This window comes from Callorhinchus milii, unplaced genomic scaffold, assembly GCF_018977255.1.
Source record: "Callorhinchus milii isolate IMCB2004 unplaced genomic scaffold, IMCB_Cmil_1.0 Scaffold5, whole genome shotgun sequence".
In the NCBI taxonomy this organism is placed as follows: Eukaryota; Metazoa; Chordata; class Chondrichthyes; order Chimaeriformes; family Callorhinchidae; genus Callorhinchus; species Callorhinchus milii.
The window spans coordinates 57,144,269-57,156,477 of NW_024704746.1; the positions used below are offsets into that span (position 1 = coordinate 57,144,269).

The 12,209-nt window shown below is 38.8% G+C and overlaps 1 protein-coding gene across 1 annotated transcript in view; it reads left to right on the top strand.

The window, feature by feature from the left end:
- The window catches only part of tbc1d22a (TBC1 domain family, member 22a), a 237,953-nt gene that overhangs the window by 153,340 nt on the left and 72,404 nt on the right, over window positions 1–12,209 (top strand). Inside the window, exon 12 of the mRNA XM_007890990.2 lies at window positions 11,132–11,259. Within this exon, the coding sequence (XP_007889181.1) occupies window positions 11,132–11,259 (128 nt within the window). The remainder of the gene's footprint in view (window positions 1–11,131; window positions 11,260–12,209) is intronic.

Here is a 12,209-nt window from a genome sequence, read left to right on the forward strand (position 1 = left end):
TGTGCTGTCCCGCACCAAGCTTCGGGACCACATCACTCCCACCCTCGCTCGCCTCCACTGGCTCCCCATCCCCCAGAGGATCGATTTCAAGATCCTCATCCTCACCTACAAGGCCATTCACGGCCTTGCTCCCTCCTACCTCTCTGACCTACTATCCCCCTACCTACCTGCCCATACCGTCCGTTCCTCTGGCTCCGGTCTGCTCCACATCCCCCGCCCCAACAGCCCTACCATCGGTGGCCGGGCTTTCAGCCTCTCAGCCCCAAGGCTCTGGAACTCTATCCCCCAGTGCCTTCGCCTTGCCTCCTCCCTTTCCTCCTTCAAGGCCGGTCTCAAGACCTTTCTCTTTGACCGTGCCTTCAGCTCCCCTCTCGACTCTCTACCCCCTCCTCGCTCCCTCTCTTCCCTCCCCCTGACCTTTTCCCCCCTGCTCGGGTCCCGACCCAACTGTACAGCGCCTTGGGACGTCCTCCCGACGTGAAAAGCACTCTATAAATGGAATCTTGTTGTTGTTGTTGTTATAGCAATATTGCCCAGTGGAAATTGATGGCATGTGAGATTGTAGAATGGTGTAAGGCTACTGGGAAACACATCTACATAGCATTCATCGACTACTGCAAGGCTTTCGACTTAGTGCCTCATGAAGCCTTCATAATGAAACTGGGAGCCATGAGAATATATGGCCAAATCTTGGATTTTATCCAGAATGTGTATTCCAGCTCCAAGATGCGAGTAAGAATCAACAGATGACTCGCTGAGCCCCTCTTAAAAGGGGAAATAAGGCAACGATAAGGCAAGTCAACAAGGCATTGTCACCCATCCTATTCAATGTGTTCATCAATGACTTGTTCAATGGCATAGATGGGAAGGACTTGGTGTATGTGTTCCAGGCCTGCCTGACAGGATTGCAACGCTTCTGTTTGTGGATGATATTGTGCTGCTAGCGGACTCACCTGGGGACCTTCAGCACTGCACCCGCCATCTTGAATACTTGGCCGACTGGTGGGACATGGTGGGTGCCCCTAAATATGGATTCATAGTTTTGCACGGCTCAAGAGAAGACATCGATGGAATTTATTGGAAGATACAAGTGGCATCAATCCCAGTTGTTGTTTCTTATCACACCTCGGGGTTGTGGTGGAAACCAACTTCAGCCTGGACACTGCCCTGAAGGATCGCGCTGAGAAGGGGCGAAGGGCACTCTGGTCATGCTCATCCCTCTTCAAGGACAGCAACATCTCAATGTAGGTCAAGCACATCTATTTACCAAGTCCCCTCACTCATAGGAGGACATGGATTATGCAGGGTCTCTTTGGAGCCTAACTGGCTCGCAGGTGACATGTTTGGCAATTGTGTCGGTCCCAGTATTCCAGTTCCAGAGCCAGGCAGGTCCACAGAACTCCAGATGCTGCTGATGACAGCCCAGCCAGGCAGGACTTGGAAGAACAGATCAGTCACTGTGGAGAGGTAAGCATCTTTTTGCTCCTATTAACCCTGCAAGCCAAAATCCTAATGGGTAGGATGGTACTAGCTGGACAAGAGGTAGGAAAGCTTGCTAGGCAGTGCCCTCAATGGTAAGCTTTAGGTTTTAGTTGATTAGATTTAATCAGTACCCCAACCAAAATCTGGGGTCCCTAAGCCTTGGCTTTTGCCAATCTGCACCAAATATTTCCGGAATTGTGTAAATGTCCCTCCAGGGAGAGAGTGGACATTCCATTCCAACAACTATCTCTGGAATTTCCATGTATAGGTGGAATGCATGGAACTCTGCAGAGGATACTCTTAAGCATAGTGATGGGTTTCCGAATGTGTCAGTCATCCAGCTGACCAAAAAACACTTAGAAATGTGTTTTCCTGACCAAAAATATAATTCCGGGTCTACCATCTTCAAAAATGTTAAGAAGAAAATGTCTGTACATTGTTCCTGGTATAGTTTTCTGTAGGTCGTTGGTTAGAGGATCATCCTTGTATTCCATATGGCTTTCTACTTTTCAGAATTGAGGGGCAAGGGATAATATTAATTATTTCAAGGAGCTAATAAAAGTAAATTGCAATTTCAACTTTCAGAAGCCGTGGGAAAGGTATGACAGCAAGCAAATCATTTTCTACGGTCAAAGGTGTAATTGCATTTTTAAAATGCTGGTGAACTTTCCAAATTCTTTGGACCAGTTTCCTTGCAAGTTTTCCATTGGAGGTTGAAAGTTAACCACAAACATTTATGCATCTATTTCTGAAAAGTCAGGTCTGGAACAATTAATTGGATTTTACTCAAGACATTGTAGTCGTATAATACTATTTTTTTTCTTCGGAACGTAGTGTAGAAACAACAATTTGAAAACCAATAGCTGGATAATTTATTGCTTGGGCAAATATGTTTGAATTGCAACACATTATATTATTTAATGTGTCTAGAATTAATCACCACCGATGATCTTGCAAATATTTATGATTAAACTCTCAACACTTTTTGACGTATTGAATCAGTGTTTGTGTGGATCATTTCTGGATCAATCAGACTGTCATTAGTTTGGATTCAAGTGAAATTAGTTGTTTTTTGATGTGAATTGTTTTCAAATAATTTGATGGTACAATCCAGGATTGTATTTTTAAAATGCTGGTGAACTTTCCAAATTCTTTGGACCAGCTTCCTTGCAAGTTTTCCATTGGAGGTTGAAAGTGCATCTGAAGAAGATCCTTCAGCCTTAGTGCCTTCCCATTGTAAAGTTAGCTATTGTTTAAATAAGTCCAGTGTTCTGGCTGCAACCTATACTCCTGGAAATCCATTCCAGCTGTTGATTACCCTCTGTGTAAAGAAATACTTCCTGGTGTCTGTCCCAAATATTTCCTTCATAACACCAAACCTGTTCCCTCTTGAATGATCCTTAATAATAATAATGCTTACATTTGATATACTGCCTTATGACTTTTTTGAGATGTTTCAAGTGCTTCACAGGATATACTGTAAAGTGATGTGGCTGTGTGTATTTTGTAGCATGGCAGCCAGTTTGCAGGCAGCAATGTCTTGCAAACAGCCATAAGTGAGTTTGAGGATTAAGAATATAAGAATTTGCGAGGCGATGGTCCATCTAGTTTACCTTCCCCCATCCCGGCATTTGCTTGACGTGTTGTGTCCCAAACTATATATTGTAAAATTATTGGCCAGGACACCCTTCTCTTTTGAAATAGTGCGATGGGATCATTAAAGTCCACCTTTAAAAAGGCAGATGGCCCTCAGTTTAACATCTTATCTGAAGGATAGCACCTCTGACAATGCAGCACGCTTCCAGCATATTGAAGTTTCAGCACAGTCTACAGTCCAAGACCTGATATGGGGTTTGAATCCCCAACCTTTTGACTTAGAGGTGAGAGTACTACCAATTGAGATAGGAATGTATTCTTATAGGGTTTGCTTTCTCTAATAAGTACATTGAATTCCTCTATAAGATATGCTTTCAGTGTACAGGACTGATACTATGTGTTACAATAGTATATGTTTTTTTGTGAAGGAAACATTTTATTTAGTACAGTATTTTGTATGATGAGCTGTTATAAAATAAATCTAAACCCTTGCATTTGATGCAATGCTTTTTGTGTTCATTTACTGTTACCTGCATTGTATGTGATATCCACATTGTTTTCATACCCAGTTAACCTTGAGCCCACTTTACTACAGGAAACCTTCAATTATGTGTCACACCAGGTTACTCTCTGATGTACTTCAATGGGAAGAGGCTACCTCTGAGAATGTCCTAAATCGGGAGTTTGAATGCAGGGTCTAGGCTGACACTCCACTCAGTATTTCGGCTGACACTCCAAAATAGCACTGGGAGAGTACTGCACTGTTGGAGGTGGCATCCTTTGGATGAGATGCTAAACTGAATTCCATCTGTCTGTTTAGTTGCATGTTAAAAATCCCATAAGAAAACAGTAGATTTTTCTGTGTGTCCTGGCCAACAAATCCCCCAGATAAATTAGTCATTCACTTCATGTCTGTTTATGGAATGTTTTTGTGCATAAATTAGCTGGCATGTTTGCCTACAAATACAGTCACCTTACTTTAAAGCAATTGCCTGATGCCTGTGAAGAGCTTTGAGATATTTTGACATTAGAGGTGGTATATCAAATGCAATTAATATTATTATTATTATTATTACCACCACTAGCATGTAGCTCAGAGATTGGCAATCTGCTTAGTTGAGAAAACTCATCTGCAGTATGTAGCTAAACGTCAGAACTTAATAATGTTTTTCTTAAACACTATTTGCATGCATAACACAAGTGAACTGTTACACATCTCTCTTTTTGTTGGCACAACTGTCATTCCTGTTATAAAAGCATTTAATCCACAGCATTCAAGAGAAGAGTTTAGATCTTGGTGTTGGCTCATTTCAAGAGGATTTTCATAAAATACAAATGATTTGAATCCATCAGTCCACTTAGGTAAAGCAAATATGAATTATGGTTAATTTTATTTGTTTTTCTGGAGATAATTTGGCAGTGACTTGAAAAGGAAAGCACAACAATAAAATATCTTTGATGGAAAAGGTTCTTCGCCAGTAAAGAATGTTGGTTTGTTATGTGTTTCAAACAATAATAATAAATAATAATAATAATACTTGCATTTGATATCGCGCTTTTCACGTCTTCTAGACGTCCCAAAGTGCTTCACAGGATATACTGTAAAGTGAATTGACTGTATATTTGTGGGCGAACGCGGAAGCCAATTGCACACAGCAATGTCCCACAAACAGTCATGGATTGAACAATGTATTATTGTTTTTTGTTTTGGAGGGATTATTATTAGGCTCTGTGTGGAGTAAGGAAACTTGCCCAAGATTTCGCCCTCTGCCTGGAATTGAACTCAGGTCTCTCGCTTGCAAACCGAGTGCTCTAACCACTGAGCTACAGGACTCCACAATGTGAAAAGTATTGAGTGATATGTTTTTATTTCAAGTATGTACATTTACAAATGCTGAATTTGCAGAACAGGTTGTCTGCAGAAAAATAATTTGCAACAATTTATTGGTGAAAGAGGTGAGTAAATATCTGACTGCTGATTGCAGTAGGAAAACAGATTTTTTCTGTTTTTATGTTCACATTTTGATTAGCTGAGTAAATTGTCATCTTCATGGAGTCAACAGAAAGCAATTTTGCCACTTCATTGTGTATTTCAATGCAAACATCTGTTAAGTATGAATGATTTAATGACATGGCCGTTAAATTACATTTGTCGGCAGAAAATCATATATTATTTGGACGTCAAGAAACGTAAAATGGACTAGAATATTTTCATGCAATTTCAATTTAATATGTTTAGTTGTGATATGAAACGGTTTGAAGATCATTAACAGAATGGTTAGCAATGTTATGTTTACAAAGATTGCAATAGTTTATTGCACTAATTTTAATGGCCTTCTGATAAATCTGGATGCTCAGATCAGTGCTTTGTAATGTCATTTGGTAGTTTCAAAGTGCTGCTTTGAAATCTTGGTGCAGGCATTTTGAGGCTGACAAACGACAATTTCAGTAGTTTATTTCTGAGTTATTATGCATATGCTAATCTTTATTGCGATGAAAATTTTAGATTATAGCCAGGCAACACTATTCTAACCAAATTGGTTTGATCAGAATAAGAGCATCTGTTCATAATTACTGTAGAAACGTAATTCGTCAAGCCAACAGTTTTTTTAAATTAGAAAATGAATTCAGATCAATTTACTAATGCAATGGTTTCATTGTCATCTTACAGAAACGTACTGACCTTTTAAGTAAGCTTATCGAACCACTTTATTAAGGAACAGCAAATTGAATCCCAGTCAAAAATGAACAGTCTAATGCAATGGATGTTAATCAAATGTTACTATGTATTTCTATGCAGTGCTTTATGATAATAATAATCCTTGCTTTTGATATAGCGCTTTTCATGTGTTCTATTCGTCTCAAAGCACTTCACAGAATATACTGTGAAGTGAATTGACTGTATATTTGTGGGTGAAACTCGGCAGCCAATTGCGCACAGCAGTGTCCTGCAAACATTCGGGGATTGAAGTGACCAAATTATTATTGTTTGTTTTCTTGAGGAATGTGGAGTAAGGAAACCTGCCCAAGGTTTCACCCTGCTGGGAATTAACCCAGGTCTCTCGCTTGTGAGGCGAGTGCTGTAACATTGATGATACTTAGACAACAACAATTTTCACTTAACTGTGAATTTCTTGCACATATTGATCGAATGGGTATTGCATGGCTTGTGTTAAAGGGATAATAATAATCCTTGCATTTGGTATAGCGCTTTTCACGTCTTCTAGACGTCTCAAAGTACTTCACAGAATAATGCTGTAAAGTGAATTGACTGTATATTTGTGGGCGAAACGCGGCAGCCAATTGTGCACAGCAATGTCCCACAAGCAGTTGTGGATTGAAAATGACCATTTTTATTATTGCTTTTTGGAGGCATTATTATTGTAAAATAAATTGAAACAAATATTTTTTCTGCAGTTCCACCCCCAGAACATATCTACATCAAACTGCAATTATAATTCTTGCATTTGATACAGTGCCTATAAATCTCAAAGCACTTCACATGTAATTGCTGTCAAGTGTAGTAATTGTGTATTTTAAGATGAATCCAGCAGCCAGTTTGTGCAAAACAAGATCCAACAAAAAGTCATGAAATAAATGACCAATTTATCTGGTTGGCCAGGACACGTGGATAAATTGTATTATTCTTCCAAATAGTGTCATGGGATCTTATGTCCTTCAGAACAGGTGGGCTGGTCCTCAATGTAACGTCGCAACTAAAGGTTGGTACCACTGACAATGGTAAACTTTTCCAATATTATAATAAGGTGTCATCCTGGACTCATCGTAATGTGGAGTTTGAACCCACAACTTTCTGATCCAGAGGCAGGATTCCTGTCGACTCTGCCAAAATAATTAGGTATATTCATATTTAATAGTCATTGATTTATTTCACATCTAAACTTTTTGTAAAAACTGGTAAAATCTTACGGTGTGTTAGGTGCATTAAAGTTTTGCAAGTCATAAAATTCCCCTTCAAGTTATTATATGTTCATTGACTTTTATGGTAAAGCAATGTTTTTTAAAAGAATGTGTACTAATACCTTTTTTTCTTTGAGGATAGGAAACCTATTTTGCCTTAATGTTTATATAAATGATATGTTTGCAATTGTAGAAATGTATGCCCAGGATAGTTTGTGCTTCAATTATTAGCTTTAGCTAGTCAAATCCTTGGGTCTTGAGCAGACATAGTTATAAGAACAAGCTTTGCAGTTGAAAGTCCTGTTCAGTTCTGTAAATGATATTGTGCCCACACACTTAACATTTCATTTCAACTGAGTCACAGACTCCAGAAGACGGGAGTCAAAACGTTTATTTATTCCAACACAATCTCCAGTAAAATCATTGTCTGCCAAATCAATCTTGGAAAGTTTATAAGTTTGTTAAGTTCATCTCTTCAGTTTTTTTTGTAATATTATTTTCACAAATTCCATATGATCTTGCCCATTTTCATTGGTTATTGTACCCTTTGTAATTATTTGAGACATCAGTATAAGCTTAGTAAATGCTTAATAATTTGATTTACCTTTTGATTTACCTTTCCTATGGAAAGAAAATGTCATTCATCAACTTGAGTCAGCTAAGGAACAGATGAATGCCAAAAGAGTGTCTGTGTATTTTCCCTAGTACAGTGTCTCTGCTTTACAATAGCAAATTTATTTTGTGGATCCAAAGGCAAACTGTTATGAAGTACATTGCTCCAATAAAATAGATTATAGTCTTGCTAGTGTCACAGTGATGGACAAAATACTATGATGCTGCACAATCTCTGTCTGAACTTTTGTGTTTACTTGATGTATAGATGAACAGTATTCAGCCTAACACAATGACCTAACACAAAGACTATAGTGAATAATGCAAGATATATAGTGGACTGACAACAGAGAATGATCTCTTCTACAGTGTGGAACTTATTGGGTCATCCACTTTGGTGAAGCTGAGATGTTTTAAAATATTTCTTTGATTCACCTTTCTGTTTTCCTTTCTGATTTCTCTCTCTGAAACCAACAATCAATTTGCTATTTATCAGATTATGTGTTCAAGTCGCAGATAATTGTAAAAATAATGCCACCACGTGGTACTAAAAAGGTTGACGGAGCTCAAGCTAGATAAGTCGCCTGGTCCGGACGGGATGCATCCCAGGTTACTGAGGGAAGTAAGGGTGGAAATAGCGGAGGCTCTGGCCACAATCTTTCAAGCAACGTTGGGTGGTGTCAGTGGACTGGAGGGTTGCAAATGTTACTCCCTGTACAAAAAGGGGCAGAAAGATAAATCCACAAACTGCAGGTTATAATCCGGGACAAAATACATTTTTACTTGGGTTAAAATATGGATTAATAAAGGACAACCAACATGGATTTGTTAAAGGCAAATTGTGTCTAACAAACTTGATAGAGTTTTTTGATGAAGTAACAGAAGGGGTGGATGAAGTTAGTGCAGTTGATATAATTTATATGGATTTTCAAAAAGTGTTTATTAATAATAATAATCCTTGCATTTGATATAGCGCTTTTCATGTATATAAAGTGCCACATAAGAGACTTGTAAACAAAATAGAAGCCCACGGTACTAAAGGGACAGTGGCAGCATGGATACAGAACTGTCTGGGAGACAGAAAGCAGAGAGTGGTGGTGAATGTTGTTTTTCTGACTGGATGGAAGTGTGCAGTGGTGTCCCCCAGGGGTCAGTATTGGGACCACTGCTGTTTTTGATCTATATAAGTGACCTGGACTTGTGTACAGGGAGTACAATTTCCAAATTTGCAGATGATACTAAGCCAGGAAAAGTAGTAAACTGTGAGGAGGATAGTAGCACTGCAAATGGACAGAGACAGACTGGTAAAATGGGCCGACAGGTGGCAGATGTGGAGAAATGCGAAGTGATGCACTTTGGGAGGAAGAATGAGGAGAGGCAATATAAGCTGATGGTACAATCTTAAAGGGGGTGAAGGAACAGAGAGACCTGGGGGTTCATATAAGTAAATCATTGAAGATGTCAGGACAGGTAGATACAGCTGTTAAAAAAGCATATGGGATACTAGGCTTTACAAATAGGGGCATAGAATACAAAGTCAGGAAGTTATGATGAACCTTTTTAAAACACTGGTTAAACCTCAGCTAAAGTACTGTGTTCAGTTCTGGGCCTACATTTTAAGAAGGATATCAAGGCATTGGAGAGGGTGCAAAGGAGGTTTACCAGGATGGTACCAGGAATGAGGGACTTCAGTTACCAGGAGAGGCTGGAGAAGCTCGGATTATTCTCCTTGGAGCAGAGAAAGTTAAGAGGAGACTTAATGGAAGTTTTCAAAATTTATGAGGGGATTCTATAGGGTGAATAAGGAAAACTACTTCCACTGGCGCATGGGTCGGTAACCCGAGGACACTGATTTAAAATAGTTGTTAAAAGAAACGAGTGGATGTGAGGAGAATTTTTTTCACACAGCGAGTTGTTGGGATCTGGAATACATTGCCTGAAAGAGTGGTGGAAGTCGATTCATTAACAACTTTTAAGGGAGAAGTAGATAATTATTTGGGGAGGACAAGTTTGCAGGGCTATGGGGAGAGAGCGGTGGATTGGGATTGAATCGGACAGCTCTTTCCAAAGAGCCGCCCAGACACGGTGGACCGAATGGCCTCCTTCTACGCTGTATAATTCTTCGATTCTATGGTACTTGTCTGAGATGTCTTGTAATCTCAGGACATATTTACATCACCTGATTACTATGGACCTGCCCGCATTTGTCAGACATATTTCCTCAGAGCCAATTGAGCCCCAATGAGACACTAGCCCCTCTCCCAATTTCTCCCTTCTGTGTGTGTAAAAACTAATATTTTTACACACAGCTCAAGTGACTGATGAGCAAACTGGGACACAGCTAATGGGTCCTGATGGTGACATTTTCACCCTCACATTTGCAGCTTAATTGGCTCAATGAAATGTTCTGTGGAAAACTACAATTTGCTTATTTTAATATTGAACCTAGCTTGCCATATTTTCCTGTAAAGGTCACAAAACAGAATTGTCTTTGTCCAAGACGACTTGTCAGTTGAGCCATGAACTGCTCTTAAATACTGATGAAATATTCATCAATAAGTTAATTTTGTCTTGAGGGTAGGTAGAATCAATATGTTTCCTGGTGACTTGTAGCTTTGCAAAGTACAACAGAACTCCATCACAACAGGCTTCATTCATTGAAATATTTTGCTTGAAGTGTAATTTGGACTGACATTTACTTATACCAAATAATCCAAATTGCACAGGAAGCTGTGTATCGTTTCCAAATGCCAACTGGAGTTTTACAAGCTGAACCTGGCAGACATCCGTGTCATTAGGTCTCTCCTGACATCAGTTTCTGTGCATATACAATGATTATTGTAACGGGGCTCAAATAATTGTTATTGTAATGATTTGTATCAGTTAATGGCAATTCTTCTCTGCTGGCATAGTAAAAATAAGGTGGTTTTCATATAGCCTCAATATTTTCAAGTGTTCCTCCTGGACTTTAAATGATCTGATAAGAACGTATGTGCTTAAAACCAAGTATCATGCTTTGGCTGTTTGTATTAGAAAGTAACTGACCTAGGAACTTTTTACAAAAATAAATAGTCCTTGCAATTGATATAGACATCAATGTCTCAGAGCACTCCCAAGATTTACTGTAAAGTGTAGTGACTGTATTTGTTTAGGGAACAGGCATAAAACATTTCCAGAACTTATTTATCAACTATTTTAAGCATTTAATGTGCAACACCAGCTAGAAATATTTAATGGGATCACTTGCATTGTCACTTCTTGATCAGTAATTGATTATACCATAAGTTATAATTATACACTATCCCGCGTGAAGGGCACTATATAAATGCAAGTTGTTGTACAGAAAATCAATTCTATGCTGATTCTTTATATTTGATAACATGGAGTTAAGCAGAAACGTATTTTCATTATTAATCAGAATAACTTTCAGCTGTATTGTAGAATTCCTAATTTTAAATCTTTCAGATCTTTCCTAAAAAATTGTGATGTGTAACTTAACCTATTTCTTTCTTTCTCTCAGTGCAAGTACATAAACACTTACATCAGTATGAAGTTGAATACCTGCAGTTTGCTTTCCGTTGGATGAATAACCTGCTGATGAGGGAGCTTCCGCTGCGATGTACTATCAGGCTGTGGGACACATATCAGGTGAGCATGTGCAACCTTCTGCCAGAATTAATTTCACAGCTTTGTGAAAATCCACTGACATCGATGCAAGTCCTTGAAATGCATTAACTCTTTAACAAGTATAAGCATCCCATTTTGAACCATCATCTTTGGTTGAATACATTAAATAATAAAATATCTTCTGTGAGTTTGGTGAAAATGCTGATGGTGAAAACATTAAACTGTTTACCATCACAAAGTGCTCAACTCTCTAATTCTTTATTGTGCAGGAATCAAAATTGTGATGTTGAAGGTAGTAATGTTCCAGTGTTGAGTTGTATTGCTATTTGCTCAGTTAATTTTGGACATGTAACTATTTTACAATTAATTCTGGGTTTAACTTGCAACCTTGCTACCCAAGCAGAAGTGCAATCAACTTCAGTTTAATGAGGCTTCCTATCTGGTGAGATGCAGTTAGCCATCAAGTCTTGTGGTTTCTGCATCTGCCTCCTAAATGCACCCTGGACATGCAACCCTTGACAGAGTGATATATTTACACCAACAACATCTTCCAAGTAAGCTTCACACATAAGTTTGACTCCTGTTAAAACATACTTAGTCATTAACAGGTATGTTTCTAGTGCATTTGGTTGGGGCACACTGATTTATCCAAGGAATCCAAAATGTGCTTCCAGCTCTTTCTGGTATCTGCCCTAAAATTACGAGCAATATCTTAGAATTAAATGCAGTGTCAGAACTCAACCATATTTACAGTGTTGTATATTTATCCTAGTTTTGGTGGACTTCAGCATAGGATAACATTACATATGATGCATAATGAGATCATTGTGTGCACTCATGAGATTGTAGATGCTATAACCAACCATGCACAACCAGCAGCAAATTATAAAGGACAGACACCAGGATAATTGCAGAATAAACACTGCTGCATCAGAGAATGTCCTGTTGTGAGTGTGTCTATATTTTAGTTT